This window comes from Mytilus edulis, chromosome 2 (genome assembly GCF_963676685.1).
Source record: "Mytilus edulis chromosome 2, xbMytEdul2.2, whole genome shotgun sequence".
Classification (NCBI taxonomy): domain Eukaryota; kingdom Metazoa; phylum Mollusca; class Bivalvia; order Mytilida; family Mytilidae; genus Mytilus; species Mytilus edulis.
In genome coordinates this window covers 30,889,238-30,909,554 of record NC_092345.1, presented here as the reverse complement: position 1 = coordinate 30,909,554, position 20,317 = coordinate 30,889,238, and the positions used below count along the sequence as shown (strand labels likewise).

Sequence of the window (20,317 nt, the reverse complement as noted above, 5' to 3'; positions counted from 1 at the left end):
ATTATACTGTCTTTTTCTCTAAATCAAATTCACATTTACAGTGGAAAATCTAGAAATGTTCATAAGGGGGCCCACTGACTGCCAAAGAGGGGGTATTCTCCAGTAAAGCTTCAGGGGTTCACTAAATAGTCAACAAAAAAGTGCCCCTCCCACTCTAAATCTGCTACTGATTTACACGTGGTAAAAAAGGCACGGTGCGGCACCATGACAAATATATATTTATAATACTACATTGCACGGTTATTACAAATAATTTACTTGACTATACATTAACATAGCAGGTAATATGCTCAGCTGATGATATATAATTCAGAAAACATTTTTGGGGAAATGAAAATTATACATATTGACAACTACTTAAATTTTGATAATATATAGTTGAAACAAATCTACTCAAATTAATAATAAAATAATAATCACATTTCACAGACAATATTAAAACAACAATTATCTTCATAAAACAGCTAATGACATATCTAAGGTCTGGAAACTGTATGTTTAGTATTAACTTGTATTGATATTATCAACAAGTTATATAATTGTAAGCGTAATACTATTTGTTTTCATTATCCTTATTTCATTTCTTGTTACAAACCTTTTTTAAACGACGAGGCGTGTTTTTATGGAAATCACAGCTTCCTATCCTCTTTTTCACGATTGTAATATCATTGAGTTAGATTCAAGATCTACTAACTTGTATAATACTTACAATAACATTTTAATCGACATTGTGCGAAGTGCTCCTTTGAATGAGACATTTTCTATAACAGAACAGAACATACCGAATGCAGGATCAGCTTACTCATCCGGAGCACCTGATATTATCCGCCTTTTTCGTATGAGGTTCGTGCTAATCAGTCTTTAGTCCATATGTATAGTGTATTGTGCACGTGTATTTCGTTTTGTGGTCTTTCTGTTTTTTTTACCATTGGATTGTCGGTTTAATTTTGAGTTTTTTTGTGCTTCTATGTAGCAACATTCCAGCAGCACCTGCATTCGGAATATATATCTCCCGATACGATATTCCCGGGCTTGTATTTCCTATAATGATTTCCTTGATAGAGGATTGCTCCTCACAAGGAAGCTATTTTAAACCAAGACTTCAAAATGGTGAAGTTGAAATCATCCCTTCGTAAATTTTACGGACGCCATCGCCGGTTGGTTGACCATTATGGAATAACCGTTTCACAGATGATATTGGCTATGTTCCTTTTGGATATGTTCCTTATGTCGTAACTACAACACCCTTCCCTTTTCACGAATGACATTATGTGACCTACCGAATTATACTTTTTACCGGATTTGTAATAACATAAGCAACACGACGGGTGCCACATGTGGAGCAGGATCTGCTTACCCTTTCGGACCACCTGAGATCACCCCAGTTTTTAGTGGGGTTCGTGTTGCTTAGGTTTTCAATTATCTATGTTGTGTCTTCTGTACTATTATTTGTCTGTTTGTCTTTTTATATTTAGCCATGGCGTTGTCAGTTTATTTTCTAGCTATGAGTTTGACTCTCCTCTAGTATCTTTCGTACCTCTTTTTTAATTGTTATCTTTCGACTCTTTAATTATAACAACATCAGTTGTTAAATACATATATTAAAAAGTCTTAATCCTGAACTAATTCAGAAGGCATAATAATTTAATTGAAAAAGTTGGAGGGCAGTATGTCCTTGAAAATGCATGAATATTTTTCATTAACTTTTGTTATATGATTTATATATATGTAGGACTCATATCATTATGGGGTCCAGCTCTATGGCAAATTTGACGTCATGCCAGCCCAAATCTATGGCAGATATTTTAGAATACTAATCTATGACAAATTGTATTCCTATCTATGACGGATTTTTGTTATTACCAAATATATGGCAGATTTTCTGCAAATTTTAACAGAAGTACAGATAATCAGCTTAAACAAAGCTAAAATTGCGAAGGATTATTTGATCCAATAGGATGGATAGTCTCTATAATATAGCTGAAAATGCTGTAGATTAAATTTTAAGAATATCTTAAGATAAAAAAAATGGCATTTCCTGCTCCTCATGTTGCACACGTCACTCTTTCATGAGGTAACGAAAATGCCGGTAGTATGTAAAATATAGTCTTAGAAAAACTTAATAAGTGTTCAACCACGGTAGGATATCCATAACAATTTGTGAAGTGAACTTTCCGTAGTGGTTATACTATGTACGTCTGTAAAGCTGTGTTTAAACTGTATCTGTGAAGCTGTGTATAATCTGTTTATCTGTAAAGCTGTATACAATCTGTACATCTGTAAAGCTATGTATAGAGTGTACATATGTAAATCTGTGTATAAACAGTACAGCTGTAAAGCTGTGTATAAACTGCACATCTGTGAAGCTGTGTATAAACTGTACATCTGAAAAGCTGTGTATAATATGTACATATGTAAAGTTGTGTATAAACTGTACACCTGTAAAGCTGTGTTTAATCTGTAAAGCTGTATATACTATGTACGTCTGTAAAGCTGTGTATAAAGTACATCTGTAAAACTGTGTATAAACTACATCTGTGAACCTGTGTATAATCTGTATATCTTTAAAGCTGTGTACAATCTGTACATCTGTAAAGCTGTGTATAAACTGTACATCTGTAAAGCTGTATAAACTGAATCTGTGAAGCTGTGTATAATCTGTATATATGTGAAGCTGTGTACAAATTACACATCTGTAAAGCTGTTTATAGACTGTACATATGTAAAGCTGTGTATAAACATTATAGCTGTAAAGCTGTGTATTATCTGTACATATTTAAAGCTGTGTATAATCTGTTCATCTGTAAATCTGTGTTTTAACTGTACATCTGTAAACCTGTGTTTAAACTATGCATCTGTTAAGCTAGCTGTGTATAAACTGTGCATCCGTTAAGATGTGTATAATCTGTACATCTGTAAAGCTGTATATAATATGTACATCTTTAAAGCTGTATATAAAGTATACATCTGCAAAGCTGTGTATAGACTGTACATCTGTAAAACTGTGTATAAACTACAGCTGTAAAGCTGTATATAAACTACATCTGTGAAGCTTTGTATAATCTGTATATCTTTAAAGCTGTGTACAATCTGTACATCTGTAAAGCTGTGTATAAACTGTACATCTGTAAAGATGTGTATAAACTATATCTGTGAAGCTGTGTATAATCTGTATATCTGTGAAGCTGTGTACAAATTGTACATCTGTAAAGCTGTTTATAGACTTCACATTTGTAAAGCTATGTATAAACAGTATAGCTGTAAAGATGTGTATAAACTGTCCAGCTGTGTAAAGCTGTGTATAAACTGTAGATCTGTAAAGCTGTGTATAATCTACATCTTTAAAGCTGTGTTAAATCTGTTCATCTGTAAATCTGTGTTTTAACTGTACATCTGTAAAGCTGTGTTTAAACTATACATCTGTTAAGCTGTGTATAAACGGTGTATCCGTTAAGATGTGTATAATCTGTACATCTGTAAAACTGTATATAATATGTACATCTGTAAAGCTGTATATAAAGTGTACATCTGTAAAGCTGTGTATAATCTGTACATCTTTAAAGCTGTGTTTAATCTGTTCATCTGTAAAGCTGTGTATTAACGGTACATTTGTAAAGCTGTGTTTAAACTATACATCTGTAAAGCTGTGTAAAAACTGTGCATCCTTTAAGTTGTGTATAATACGTTCATCTGTAAAACTGTGTATAATCTGTACATCTTTAAAGTTTATATTTTACTGCATATATGTAAAGCTGTGTATAAACTATACAGATGTAGAGTTGTATATAAACTGTACATCTATGTTTACAATCTATAAGTCTCTTAACAAATTAAATTGCAGTATGTATGAAATTAATTAAACAGTTAGCATGCAATTTCCTTCGATAGAACAAAGCCGTCATTTTTACGGTATATGAACATACGTATGTGTTCCGCCAGTGTTAGCGACAGCCCAGCGTTATATGACGGTATTTAGTTGTTACGTTACAGTTAAAATGTGCAATCTCAAAATCTACCATAGATTTGGAGAAAATAAAAAAAACATGAATTTTTAATTATGTTTTTGACGTCAATTTTGTCACAGATTTTAAATCAGTCATATTTTTTTTATATCTTTTTTTCCATTTATGTTTGTTTAAAGAAAATTCATGATTTCGAGTAAAGTTAGTTTATACAATATATCAATCTGATGCTGCTTTAGAAAAAAAAAACATTAATTGTACCCGTACATCTGAACTGTTCACTCCGTGTAAATTCTGACTGCAGTTTCTGCATTGTGCATACGCGTGTAAATAACTGTTACTTTCCTAATGTTTAATTTTAGTGTCTTTAATAAATTACAGGCTTCAAAATACAAACACATGCGTGAAAATATTACTAACAAGTTCTTTTGTTATTGCAAGTGTTCTCTGTATTCTAAGGTCAACCTATGTATTTTGGGTGTAAATTGAGAACGCTGTAGAAATTATAGCTTCCAAATGCATTTTATAAAAATATTGGATATTCTGTTAAAATAATATTATTATCTTTGATCAGTGTAGATTAAAAAATAACAGGTGAAAAGTGCCAAGGTAAGTAGTAGAAATTATCATTCAAGATTATTCCATAGTATAATAAAATCAGAATTCCTGCATATAATAACATACAAAAATTGTAAACTGATTGAAGAAAAAAATGAAAAAGTTTTAAAAAACGCCAAAGCCGTTATGAACATGGAGTAATTCAGATATTATTCGCATATTTTTGCACAAAAAACTCACAATAGGAACAGACAATCGAAATCAATTACGTACTTTTCATATAGATCTATAGACACGGTTGAAAGTAATACTATAAAGTCAATCTAACTGTGACATGTCATGAATTGCAACTTCAGTGGTCAATGCTGGAAGATATTTGCATACATTTTAATGTTTTTATGTAGTATGACTTCCAGGATTACAGAAATATGAAAGATCGATGAGGGTATTCAAGATTTCTATACATTTGGTGGCCATATTTACATTGCGTGCTACTTTAAATTGATTCACTTTGGGTTTTTTGCTGAAGATTCTATTGTTTATGCAATATTTTTTGATAATTGTATATTTCTATACACTATTGGTTCTTTTACTTTCTTTTTGTGCACGGTAAACCAAATGCATGTCCATTTTTGTTTTGTTGAGTTTATATTGTAAGAACACGCATGTTTCACCGATCAAAACACTTGAAATATGATTTACCAAAATAACCAAAATAAACTTTTTTCTCGGAAACAACATAGTACTTAAGACTGGGTCAATGGTACCAAACCGACACAAGGAGGCTCTTGCCTAGCTACTTACTTTTATTATATATTATTATTATTTTTAATACTTTGTTTAATACTAGTATTTGGATGACTAGTCAGATAGTTGTACTGCAAGTACAATGTACCTATAGCAGTTGTTTCTCCACTAAATCAGAAGCGCATTTTGGATGCTGTCAATCATATCAAATATCTGTATCTAATTTGTATCCATGTCACGTGATTGACTTCAGATGTATCCAAATACTAACAGTATTACAATGGTGTGAACAAGTGCATGATTGATGTTTGTTTACGTTGAGAGCCAATGATATATAAACATGGAGAATATATCCAAAAGTTTGATTAAATATTGCGAGTCTTGTAGCAACACGAAAAATTACCTCACACGTGCCGCACGAGGATTTATGCAATGCAGCAGAAGTATATTTTTTCCTGCGATCGTGTAAATATTTTGTGTGTCTGTTCTTAAACAAAACAAAAATATGTCTTTTGGTACAATGAAGGGTGTCGTTAGAACAAGCAAACAAAACCATAAGACATGACGTTTGTTTATAAACCAAGAAAACAATCTAGACATAGAACAATGACGGACCACACACTATTATTTGTACGTGCACAATTCTCTTTTCTTCCTTGATGAAAAAAAAAGTAGTTGGTGTCATTCTTTATAGGCCAAGGAGTATTTTTATGTGTGCTAGATTCAGCTAGAACACGATCGATTAGTGTTTCATACTAATATCGAGGCTGTCTATCGTCATTTTCTTGATTTCTTCTAAATTTCAATGTGACGTCATGCAAAAGATGAACATGCCAGATGAAATCACATATAAAGAACACAACTTTCCGCAATGTTTTTTTAAAAGAAAGGATAAACGTTGTTAAGATATCGTCTAAAAATCATAAGAGAAATAAATATGGTGTATAACGTTATTTCTCCACTCAACAGTTAAAACCTAAATATTTAAAACTCTCGTCAAGCCTCGCGTTTTAAATTTTTTTAAATTAATTTTCTCGAGTGGAGAATATCGTAACACACGATGCAGTGGTGGAATCTATGTTTCTACACATGAGGCTTTCGTTTGTTCAATATTGTTCCCTTGCGAATTAAAAGCCGTATATTTGCGCTACTAAAGATATTTTTGTCCCTCTCAACATTTTGTTCGCATATAAAGATACTGCAGTTATTTATTGTACGGGACACCATGCATCCAGTCGTTTTTTTCATTGAACATGCACTTTCTTAAGTGAATGCCATGCAAGCAATATCAAAGTTTGATCATGGTGAGATTCGAAAAATTACTAATTTAACGATAGTATAGGCATTACGAAGAGTTTTAGTCAGAATTATTTGCCTCCCTAAAACGTATGGAACTCAACACGATTGGTGTCACCTGTGGACGGGGGAATCTGCTAACCCTACCACAACACCTACAGATCACCCCTATTAATTTATGTTGTTCATGCAGTCTGTAGTGTTCTATGTTGTGTTGTTAGTACTGTTTTTGTCTGTTTGTCTGTTTGTCTGTTGGTCTTTTTTTCTGTTTTAGCCATGCAAAGCTTTGTGCATTTCTACTTAAAAGTTTGAATATAACTACTTTTAGTATCGTTCGCCTCTCTTTTACTAAAAAGTTTAAAATGCTACATTCATGCACCAATGCTCGAAATTATACATGTATTATACGGCGTTTTGCATTTGCGCCGATTTTTTCTTTCATTTGCGCCGATTTTTTTTTAATTATAGCAATAATAAAACAAAAGTAAGCTATTTTAATTGTGTAATAATAACATGAACAACTGTTATTTGGCCCGATTGTTTGCAAGATATTTTGTAAAAGAAATTATAGTTTTGCTAAATTGTTTTCCAAACTTTTTTTATATATTTGTAAGGGAAAGTTTGATTTGGTCTGTGAACCGATATTTATCGTTTGCAACTGTGAGTATTTCTAGGATAAAATAAAAAAAAATCTGGCAGTAGAAATTTAGACCCCGACTGAATAAAGCAAATGATGAGAAAATAAGAAATATACATTTTTACATATTGAAAAACTTATGGCCTTATGGCATATTCTTAGCACTTCAGCTCCAAAAAAAAAGACAAAATATTTTATTTCCTCATACACAAAGTTGAAACGTGTACAAGAGGTCAGACTATATAGAAAAAGTGGCTATCACACCTCTTCAAGTTTCCACCTTATGATTGCTATGTACTGTTCAGTATAGATTTTTGTCAATATTTACAAACAAATATACTTCTGTATATACACATGGGACACATATTAAACATGTACAAAGATTTTGTAGCATGTGGTCTTCGTATATACTTACACAATAACAAAATAAGCATAATAGTACGATATAAATATCACATTGTGTCTCTCTTATGCGTCTTTATAGATTGTGTTGCAGACATACAGTAAAACCTTTTAAAAAAACAATACTTTTTATTGTAAAGCCAACTTTCTTTTCAAAACAAAACATTTATCATTATATATATAGTTTATCTGTTGATAAAACCTTAGAAAAAGCGTTATGCCTGAAACAAACGGAGAATATAGATTAATCGGCTAATAAAAACATACAAAATTTAAGATCATAAATTAAAGACGATTTTAAGATTTACTTTTCCTATTATGTGACAGAAGAAATATCATGCCGTTTAGAGAGAATATCTCACAATTTATTCAATGACCAGCGTATTATCCCCGCTGTTTCAATAAAGAGATAATATTTCCAAATCTGGATTACGTGAAGTTTGTCGATATTAAATCAAATATAAAGAAAAATACACGTAAATTGTAGTAAAATAATGGATATTTTAAAATTCATCCAAAATGTGTATTCCGAAAGTATAATTATGAGTGTACGCTCCTCCTTGTTTTAGAAAAATGATTGATTGTTTGTCCAATGAAAATTCGATGAAGTCGGATTATTCTCAAACTGTCGGCCAAATATCTGTTACAAGTGTTGAAATCTACATTCTCCAATCAGGCTCCGCCTATTTTATTATCAGAGAAATTCCGCTTGAGGCGTAATAGTGCTACAATCTGAGAACAAACAGAACGTTAGACTATCGCATTAGGACAGTTTTACTTTGCAGATTTAAATTTTTTGTCATAACAAAAACTTAAGTAAATATTAATATTTAAAGGTGTTTGAAAAATCTTTTACAAAACAAAAAAATCTTTTAAGAAGCGAAAAGTTTTTTTAAAGACGACATTTATGTTATTTTCACGCGTGGACATGCACTAGGACACTAAGGTTAAATTCGAACAGTGAAAAGTGACCGATTTCAGTGAATGTATACATGAAAGAAGAGGGAATGGTAGAGAAATCTAACCTCACCCTATCAGAGGGGGGATTTGAGACCTCTCATTACTATGGCACTGATTCACACTTTGACCATCATGCTGGAAGCAGGGTAAGTTATTATTATTTTTCTTATTATTATTTTATTTTATTGAAATGCAATTTGTTTTTTTGACAATAAAGCATGAAATTTATCAAATTATCGGCATACAGGAGTGTCTGTCAAGAAGGACAATATCAAAACAACCTTAAGGAATTCCCAAAAAAGACTTGAACTTCATAATATGAACAAAATGCAATATTTTTATTATTTGTTAATAATATTATTACCAGACGCAAAAGTATGAAAATAAATGCGTGTGTAACAAACAAGAAAAATGATGAAATGAACTTTGCAAATTAGAAATTACGTCAACGCTACTCTAGACTGCATTTGCAGAGTCGAAGAATTTTTGTTGAAATATTTTTACATATTACAATTTTCAAAGTTTTGTTAAAAACGCATCATTTCATCAAAACAAAAGGCGGTATTTAGTATAATGATATTGATATTATTATTGTTCCTACATGTATCATTAATATTAAAATGATGTTGATATTTTTTAAAGATTTAATCCTTCGTTTTTCTTTAATTGCAATATTTAAAGAATTGATTTGAATAGGAAACTTATTAACCATATTTCTTTCGATGCTAGAATATGAATTTCATGGAATATACGTTTTAAATTATTGTTATGTTTTAAATTAAAAGTTGTCAACTATTTACGTGCTGTGGATAATATACATCAATTACAAAAAAATCAATTCATTTCATATATTTATTGTCACATAAACTCTTTAACAACAAGTTTGTGGCAAATTATCTCTTACAATCTTGAAGAGTTTGCTTTGAAATTAACGAATGCCATAATTTGTTAGTTGTTTTATGAGAATTAAATGATACAAATTACAGACGAAAAGTAGACAGAAATGTTACAAATTGAATTACAAGATGGTCTAAAAATTGAGGAATAAATATGTGTGACTGTGATAATCTGGCGGCATGTTTCGTGTTGTACAAACTCGCTAATAATTGGTGTAAACGAGATTAATCTAACCGCAAATTAACCGATAATAAAGTGGATTTCCTGATATTAATAATTTGTAACATTTCCTGACCCTTTTCTGTCAACTGTTAAAATGAAATAAAGAGAAACTTCAAAGCGGAGATCTATTCAATATTTCCCCTATCTCAATATTAAAGTGATAATTTGAGAAAAGACAATAAGAAGTTACATTTCATTCTAACTCAACAAACGTTGAAATAAGGCTAAAATACAAAAATGTTGCAAATACATGTATATAATGTTTGCTGTTTTTCTGTGGAGCATCTAGACGATTTGGTGCTTATAAAGTTTGCTAGATGGACTGTTTTATAAAATATACATATATATTTTTATGTACAATGTCACTTTCATTTTATTTTTTGAGAATCACAAAATATATAAATTTCAGTTGTTGTTTTGGAAAAACTTTTTATGAATATATTAAAAAAATTAATTCACCACATTAGGGCACGGCATATAGCTTATAAACAATTAATATGTGCATTACAATCTAGACAATAGATATGTAATATAAAAACACAAACACTCACCTAAATTACAACAACATATTTTAAGTCAATTTAATATATATTTTCATATTTTCTGAAGAAAAAAAATGATCATACCAGATATATTGCACTGATTTTGTTGTATTGTATATACGAAATAAGACGATGTGGTATGAGTGCCAATGAGACAACTCTCCATCCAAGTCACAAGTATATATATGCATGCATGCATACTATATACATATCTATCTGCTGCAAATTGTTTACCGGAAAAGACTAGTGTTATCACTTTTTCAAATTTAAGCAAGTTAAATAAGCGTATATCAAACAATGTTGTCGATGCATACAGCAGTCTAATTATTTTGGTTTGTCCTTACATATTAATTTCAAGTAAAATTAACTTTCAATTATAGAAAAAAAATGGAGAAATCCCAGCTATTGGATAATAATTATGTAATATGATTTTTTTGTTATTTGAAATTTTCAGATATTATATTCTGTTTTGTTTTAAACTTTAAATGTGCATTTTTAAAACCAGATGTTCGGAGAGTCTGTAACAAAAATTAATCCTGACACATTCTTTTACATAAAATCCATTGCTAAGTAGCCTGATAAAACCCAGAACAGTTTTATGCATGTTAAATTTTTTGTGTTGCTTTCACGGAAAGAATTTTGCATTTAAAATAGTTCTCTGTATCCTGGGTGTTTTTGCTTATCAGGAAAGTGTCACCATCGAAATACATCGGCATTTATCACTCGTGTAAGATGCTTATCGAAAGTTGGTGATTGTGTCAGAAAACGATCGAAAGTGACGCCTGAAATTAAGGGGAGCAGATTGCAGATAAAATTTATGTTGTTCTCAAATCGTTGTGAATCTATTTATATAAGATTTGACATGTTTTTAGAAATTCTAGTTATTGAACGTAATTCAAGTGTAGCAAATATATATATGCCCAGATTTATTTCATTTATTGCATATTAATATAATGGTTTAATTTTACAAATTGTGACTTGGATGATGAGTTGTCTCATTGGTACTCATACCTCATCTTCTTTTATCTTTTATATCTTTATATATTTACATTATTACAAAATAAAAATACAATATTAACAACATAGTACTTCCATAGGTATACCAATGGTACCTACAAGCTGTTTTTTTTTTTTGTGAAATATACACGGAGGTGTCTGATCCTATTGCCAATGTTTTGGACAATAAAATATGTTTCAACTAAACTACACGGAGATGGAGTTTAACCTGAAACTATGGGACACAAATAAAACATTAATCAGACAGGCGTTTTAGCCAACGTAATGGGCGTAACAAAATGTATTCAATTTTTATGATTGCATGTCTTCAACCCAATTTTTTAATTACACTGGTCACATTCATGCGACTACAATAACATTTTAATTTGATAGTAAGCAGATGCGTTTGATTCGACCGAATGCCGGTAGTATCCGATTATTTACTCGAAAATTAAGTAAAGATGGGTCACGTGCCTATAATAACATACTACAGTTATTTTAATTACCAAGTACTTTTGGTTAATTGCTTTAAGCATACGTTCTAAATAATAAAAATAAATCTTGGTCCAATTGTACAAACGATTTTTATAGAGTTGACAATCTCGAGAATTTGTCACGTCGATGATACCCGTACTGAAAATGTCAGAAAGCTTAATTAAGCAAATCGTCCGACAGAAAAAAATGTCTTTAGGGAATGTCACAGATTTTTTCCAAAGATCGATTTTTCTCACTGGAACAATGTCTTTTAAAGTATATGTTTTTTCTGTTTATAAATTATCTGTAAACTTTTTTACCAAAGTATTATCAAATTTCTCTATATGATGTCTCCCTATGCAGACAGAAGACCATTTTTACAACTACAAACAATAACCCAGAATAGTTAAAACAATATATTCATTATGATATTTCTCGAAACTATTTTTTTGTTTAGATATATTTGTATTCTCATTGATTTCGTGTGGGAAGGTTGTGTTTTTCATTTAACCATAGATATAGCAAAAACATAAGCAAACTTTTGATATTGCATTGCTACACAAAGATACTCGAATTTGAATATGAATTTAGTAAGCTATGATTACTAGTAATTAAAATATTATAGTACAAATTATTTGCATCAATGTTTCTATTAAGATAACATGGTTTATTCCTAACTTTTATCAGTCTTTCTTAATACCATATAGTAATTGTTTTATAATGTGTTCTTTTTTTGCAGACAATGCCAGTCCTTAATAAGTTTGAAAGTCAAAGTTTTTGTGCTGGATGTGGAATACGTATACTAGATAGGTACTACTTACTAGCTGTAGATAAACAATGGCATGTATCATGCTTAAAGTGCTCAGACTGTAAAATTCAGCTGGATTCAGAGCTCACCTGCTTTGCAAGAGGAGGGAACATATTCTGTAAGGATGATTACTTCAGGTGAGAATTTAATTCCTGTTTGAAAACGAAGTTTTAGCTGACTATGCGGTATGGGCTTTGCTCATTATTGAAGTCCGTACGGTGACCTATAGTTTTTAATTCCTGTGTCCTTTGGTCACTTGTGGAGGGTTGTCTCATTGGCAATTATACCACATCTTCTTTTTTATATTGACATATATATATATATAGATATGTTGGTATTCTCTTGACTTTTAACTTTGCTCGTTATGTAAACTATTCAAATGTTGAAAATTTAGGGGGCATTTAGTATTATTTTTTTTCTAGATAGCACCTTTCGGTCACGGATCTAGGATTGGATGTTTAGGGGGGTCCTCAGAAGTGTTAGTTGGAGGACCCTATTTTGACCCCCCCCAAAAAAAAAACACCACAACATTTGTTAGGGAGCCCATGCAGTCCGAATCCGCGCCCACCTTTTATAACTTAAGGCTTAATAAGTCAAATATATATGTATATATATATATATGTGTGTATTTCGCTGTGTCGGTATTTCCATATCGTGGGTTGGTGAGGTCCAGCTGTTCTATCCTAAATAGAAAAAAGATATGTTATAGAGAGAATCAAGCATATTTTACTGTATTGGTCCAATGTTGGTCGTTCGTCAATTCAAAGTATGCTTCTAAATACGTCAAAAAGAGAAAAAAAATCATTAAAAATTCATTAATATACATGTGGAAGATGTTCTCATTTTCTGTATTTTACCACACGATGTGAGTTTGTAGAGTATTTACTTGACAATTGTATAAATTACAAAAAGCACGTTTTACAAACAACTGCTCATGAATCATAAAATATAACAAATTATCATCTATTGAAAAGTTATAAATAATTTGTTAAGTTAATAGAAAGTTTTTTCACTTTATCTTACGATTTCAATAAACCAGCTATTTAGAAATCTTTAATTTTAAATATCAAGTCTCCGGTTGAACATTAACCTTGTATATGAAAGGATACGAGTATTTACCCGGAAATTTGGTTCCATCCGAGATTTCTTTTTCCATTTACTTATTTAAATATTTGTTTCAATTTTACAAAATGCCAAAGGGTGTTCTTGAATTAATAAAATAAACATGAAACATTTGATTTTGCTTGTTTCAAGTAAGGCTTTTATAAATTATTTAAATATTTACTGATCTTGTATGTCGAAAAGTAATCATGTCAGACGACTTAAATTCGGTCTTTTTAATTTTAGTAAAACTGAAATTTTCAAAATTGTGAGTTCATCATACAGACGGTTAGATTCTTTGGAAATTTAAATATACCAATTGTACTAACATGTTTTCTTCTTATTCTGTATATTACTATGTATGTCTATTATATTTTTATAGTTCGTACTTCAAATTCAAGTAGTAGATTATTTGTTCCCATAGATTATTGGTATTGTAATTTTTTAGTTTATATGCTCTTCTGGGAAACACATAATGTTCTCATTTTTCCTAGTCTGTTGGCAAATTTGAATCTTTAATTTTAATTAAAATGCAAATTAAAGCACACATGAAGCTGTATGTTAAAACTTATTATATGTAAAAATGTCTTTCTTTATATCGTTATATCTTGTTTTTTTTTTAATAACGAATTTAAAATTTTTGATCCCAAAAAAGCTATTTTAAAAAATATAAAATGATTAAGTTATTGTTGAATATTTTTCTAGTAAACAAAGAAACACAGTCATATTCCTCTAAAATGAAGTGTCAGCTTGTGTACTAAGTGTACATGCCTAAAACTAAATTGAAATATGCGGGTATGTCAAAGGAAACAATATCGATTAGCCAAATCAATTTGTAACGGAAAATGTTCTTTTTTATTCACTACTTAGCGACTCATGTGTCGGCGGGTATCTTTTGTGTAACATTGGTAATCTGTATTCATACCTAATAATTTTATATGCCCCGCATGGCTTGGTATTTATCGTCCATACAATACAGTAATTTTCTAGCGTCATTCTCAACTCTCCCGTTTATTTAACCTTGCTTTACGAATCTTGGTGGTCTTATTTCCCCTTTTCAATCCGTGTAAATATTTGATTAAGTTCATCATGTAGTATCATATTTTAATATTTATAGGAACAAGAGTGCACTTTAAAGGTAAATAACTACCAAGCATTGAGAATAAGTTAATGAAAAAGAACTTTCTTTTTCTATAGAACCAGGTATTAAGTCATGGGTTCTACCCCTGTTTGTTCTTTTGTATGCATAACCCAGGGGTTGTGATTTCTAAAATTTCCAAACATAATTGACGATCAACTCTATATATATAAAATAAGAGCCAGATATATGATTTCTCTGTTTAACATAAGTATAGAGAAAACTCAGTTCGGTATGAAATTTACATAGAAAGTTGATATCTACAGCGTTTTTCAATGGTGCAGATTTATATATTATACCCATAATTTGCAGTTATGTTATCAATTAAGCAAACACATTTAGGAATTGGCTTGCAAATTTTCTGTTAGGCTTCATACATTTATTGATGAAGGTGATAGTTACACTTTCGTTAAGCTCATATTGCATTTCGTGTAATTTCTTTGGAATAATTTAGTTCGCTATCCGATTGTATGAAACAACATTAAAGTGTTTTGTTTTTGTTTCTTTTTCTGCATTTACATTCTGCTTCAATATACTTTGGGCATTGCACAAAATAGTGAATTACTGCACTGTTAATGAAGTTGCTCTGACGTCCAGTTGCCGATATTATAGTGTAGGAAAGCTAGCAATATATAAACAACTTACTTTCTGAGAAACTTCTTAAGCCCCAGTCCCACTAGACCACGATCGCACCACGCTCACTGCGATCTAAAATTAATTTAGATCGTGGTGAGGTCGCAGTATGAGCGGCATGAAAATGTCAATTTTCGTTGCTTTCACGATGCTACTACACTATACCTAAACGTGTCCCAATGCTTACCGGCGACATCAAAAATCTATAGTATAGAAGCAGTCTTCTTTTATGTCTGTGAAAGTTGGAACGAATACTTCCATCATTGCGTTCATAGAAATCTGGCTTAACTGTAAGGACCTAAAGAGCATTTTAAACAGCATATCTGACTCACGTATGGCAAGTATGTCTGAGACCAATTAACCGAGCATTCGTAGTTTTTAAGCACGGGCCACGAAAAACACATCCACAATATTGCAAAAAAGCTTATAACCTAAGCATAATACTATTTAAGAATACATAAGTTGCAAACTTTTTTTTAACTGATTTATCTAATTACCTAAAGTTCTTATTGATATAGAGTAAATTGGCCAAGGTTTTTTTTTTAGCTGGGTTCTTCTTTTTAACACGTAGAAACATATATGTAGAGTAAATGTACATATGTTTCTGTTGAGGTATACACTAGCAATTAAATCAGCATCATTATGCATATACATAGGGCCTCTCGTTTATTATATACAGTGTATATAGAACACACAGTCAGCTTTCAGTCAAAACACGTGTGAGGTTTTAAACTATGAATTTGATTTTTTGAAGAGCAAAATAAAGAAACAAGATATTTTTACGTGACGAAGATAAATATATTTCTGACAAAATCTTTCAGTTGGAGTATTTATAAAAAGTCTTTAATCTCTAAAACAAACAACACAGAAATTTGGAGTTCTTGTGTTAGAAATGTGCCGATATTTGTTAACCTACAAAGAGATTTAAACTACTCTTGAGTACAGCCTTGATTTGTTCAATTCTCCTATTGAATTTCGATCAAAGAGTGGTTTGCTCATCTAATACAACGACAGAACTTCGAAACCTTGCGTCCAAGCAGACGACAAAATGCAAAATCACGTCATCACGGCATTCATGCATCAACACTTTTAGCTGTCGGTTTAAACAAAGGAAATTGTGTCAATATGTCTCCAAAATTAAGGCTATATTATAGATTGGAAATTGTGTCAGGTTTTTTCTCAAAAATAAAGGCTATATATAAGACAAGAACCACAGAGGCTTCAACAACATTCATAATTTTATTAAAAATTATACAGTACATATATAAATCTTTGATTTAAACAGTTAAAAAAAATCTTTTCGTCGGTGCCTTTTAAAATGTTTTATGTTTATAAATTTTATTTCTCTTTCTTTATTTTTTTCTGAAAGAGTAAACAATGTTTAATGTGAAGAGATTAACCATTCTTCCAATTGCCAAATGATTTCATAAAAACTTTGAAAATAAAGTATGAAAAAATAAATAAATGGCCATTTATCTGGAAATAATATACATTTCTGTGTATTGATATTTTTATTTCAATAATTAGAAATACTCAATATCAGTCAACTGTATAAATTGGCACCAGAATTCCATGCTTTTAAGATTTTCAATTATGAATTTCAGAAAATATTGTTGATCCGTAACTCAACTAGAATTGATAAAAAGTCACCGAAGATATGAAATGCTATACGTATTCACTACTGCTAGGTGCTAATCTGTCAGTTCGGAAATTATTACAAAAATATTTAGTTATAATTTGTCGTTCCGGACCACCAACCTTGACGATCTATTTCGTCGTTTTCCTGCTTTTTAAGCATTTTAGAAGCAGATTATATCAATGCATTTAATACAATCACTGTTGCAGGAATTGCTAGAGTTTTATTGACAGACGAGACTTCGAGTTCATTGGCGGGAAAATGGCACGGGGCGAAACTGAGCTTGAAAATGTCATTGGAAACTTGATTTTTCATTCGCATGATTTAAATCTTTGGTTTTGTCAGTTGGTAAAGAAATCGTACCTGAGTGCTGTACTAAGTTGAACTACTGATTGGAGGATAAATTGTTTTACCAGGAATAAGACCGGGAGGGTACTTCGGTGCGTAACACTCGGATATGACTATACCAGTTGCAAGTTTATATGTTTTTATACAATGAAAGAGAAACATATTTCGAAAAATATCAATATTTCGGTTTATTTTCAATTAATTTGCTTCTAATTTTTGGCGTAATGATATGTTTTTATTGAAACGAGCAGAAATAATTGAACTGAACGAACTTTGATCCTTGAACTTCGATCGTAAGATAATGATATTCGATTGGTTACGAAATACCTTATATACATAACTGCATAACCAACTATTACGATTAAGCTGAAAGGATTTATATTCTATTGCAACACTTAAGTTTTTAGCTGTGTTATTAACCAGCATATAGCAGTTTCATGGTTATAAAGAGTTTATTTTAATTGAAAATACTAAATTTTAGACTTAATCATATTGATATAGGAGGGACACGTCAAGTTGTATACTTCTTTCGAAAACATGAAAAATCATTCAAGAGTTCCACTTGTAAAAGATACAATAAAACTTAAAACCTTAAATACTATAGACATAATATGACGATCCGATTGTTTTACTTAAAAAAAAATGAAGTGCAGAGCAAGATCACATGTGTGGGTGTATACAGATTTGCAAAGAAATCATTGATGCGACAGCAACCTAACCACACATTAACACAACTGGTCTCTTCCTTCGAGAATAACATGTACACCAAGTACAGAATTTGATAATCATTATCATATTGTTTTTATATTGGTGTTTTTTTGTTAAGTGCCTTTTTCCAATTAACTTAAAAATTACTTTCGATTGTCAGTGTATTTTACCTTCGATAATTAATGTATTCAACCTTCGATAATCGGTGTATATCATCTTCGATAATCAATGTATTTTACCTTCGATAAAAAAAAAATCAATGTATAGAGTTTATGTTTACTTTCGATAATCAATATATTTACATTCGATAATTGGTGTATATTTACCTTTAAAAATCAATGTATTACTTTTAAGTGTATTTCACATTCGATAATCCGTGAATTTTACTTTCGATAATCAGTAAATTTTACCTTCAATAATCAATTTATTACTTTAAAGTGTATTTTACCTTCTATAATCCATGTATTTTACCTTCTATAATCTATGTATTTTATCTTCGATAATCAGTGTATTTTAACTTCAATAATCCGGGTATTTTACTTTCGATAATCACTGTATTATACTTTCGATAATCAATTTATTACTTTAAAGTGTAGTTTACCTTCTACAATCCATGTATTTTACATTCGATAATCAGTGTTTTTTTACCTTCGATAATCCGTGTATTTTATTTTCGATAATCAGTGTATTTTACCTTCGATAATCAATAACCTTTTGTATTATTTTCGAGTGTATTTTACCTTCGATAATCAGTGTATTTTACCTTCAATAATCAATTTATTACTTTCGAGTGTATTTTACCTTTGCTAATCAGTGTATTTTTACCTTCGATAACCAATGTATTACTTTCGAGTGTATTTTACCTTCGATAATCCGTGTATTTTACCTCCGATAATCTGTATTTTACATTCGATAATCAGAGTATTATCTCCCTTTTCTCATCAGAGAAACCAAAAGATATTTTTCTCAGATTAAAAGTACACTGGCCAAGTATCTGAGAGTATCTTTACGTTATGCTTTCAATATTAAGCAAAAACAGGTGGTCAAAAAATTGCAGGTGTTTAAAGACCAACGGAACTCAGCAAAATTCTTCCTGTAAGAAGAGGTCAAGGATCAAAGAATATAAAATTTGCAGAAATATGATGAGCATAGTTTTATAGTTAACTAAACATTAATCAAATTAATATAAAGGCATACCTGAGAAAGAACAATACAGATGTTATGCCAAACCCGGAACAGATGACGGGTCTGTACCAACTGTTGTGTTTGAAATTATGTTTACCAGATGTAAACGTACAAGTTGAAAAAATAAAAAGGACGATCTGTATAAAATTTACTTATATCTCAACAAAAACTATATTCAAAGTAAATATTGAAGTATTTATTAGGTTTAAGTGCAAACACGTGCAGTGTTCCCCGCCCAGTGTACTCCCACCGCCAAAAAAATCGAGGTAATATACAGATAAACTCTTGAGAACCTTGCATTGGTCAAATTTAGGTTGTCAGTTGCAACGTAAAATATTCGGATAATCAATAAATGAATGAACATTTCGGCTAATTTGTTAATTAAGCCTTTACGAGTAGTCCTCGTGGCAATAAGTGTAAAAATATTTATAACCTAATTGAAAGCACCCGGTATCGCATGTGATAACTAATATACGTGTTTTAATAAAGAAAAATATGCAAGTACACCATCCATCACAAGCTATTATTTTATTATAACTTTGATTTTTAAAATGATGCACCTTTAACTATGCCTAATACACATGTAAGAATATGCTTTTTTCGTTTGAATTTTTCACAAGTTTTTTAAGTGTTATTGCAAGTCTTGTAGTTTGGATAAATTCATTGTTGCAGAATCTAAGGGATTATGGGTAATTACAAATGATCGCTATGACATGATAGTGTATAAGTGGTCGAAGACAATTATCATTCGGAAAAAAAGACCAAACATAAAACTTAAGAAATTAGTTTGAACTAAAACTCAAAATTCGTAATTTATTTAAGCAAACATATTCTTTATAATTAAAACGCCATCGCTCGCTTCGAATATTTCTGTGTAACGAAAAATAGAGGAAAGTTATTCTACAAATATACATACATGTAATACCAACAATATATGCACACAGCCTGAGACAATACAGCATTGAATCGAATCCCTTAAGTCTTAAAAAAAGAAGAAAAAATAAATTCTTAAAGCACCAGAATGTATTAATACAATTCAAAATAATAATGAAAAAAGATTTTAAGTA

At 30.7% G+C, this 20,317-nt stretch overlaps 1 protein-coding gene across 1 annotated transcript in view; it reads left to right on the top strand.

Moving 5' to 3' along the window:
- The first annotated feature begins 8,292 nt into the window (after nucleotides 1-8,292).
- Nucleotides 8,293-20,317, top strand: part of LOC139511950 (LIM/homeobox protein Lhx9-like) — a 37,027-nt gene continuing 25,002 nt past the window's right edge. The window contains exons 1-2 of the mRNA XM_071299160.1: nucleotides 8,293-8,708; nucleotides 12,433-12,638. Of these exons, the coding sequence (XP_071155261.1) occupies nucleotides 8,595-8,708; nucleotides 12,433-12,638 (320 nt within the window). The 5' untranslated portion in view covers nucleotides 8,293-8,594. The remainder of the gene's footprint in view (nucleotides 8,709-12,432; nucleotides 12,639-20,317) is intronic.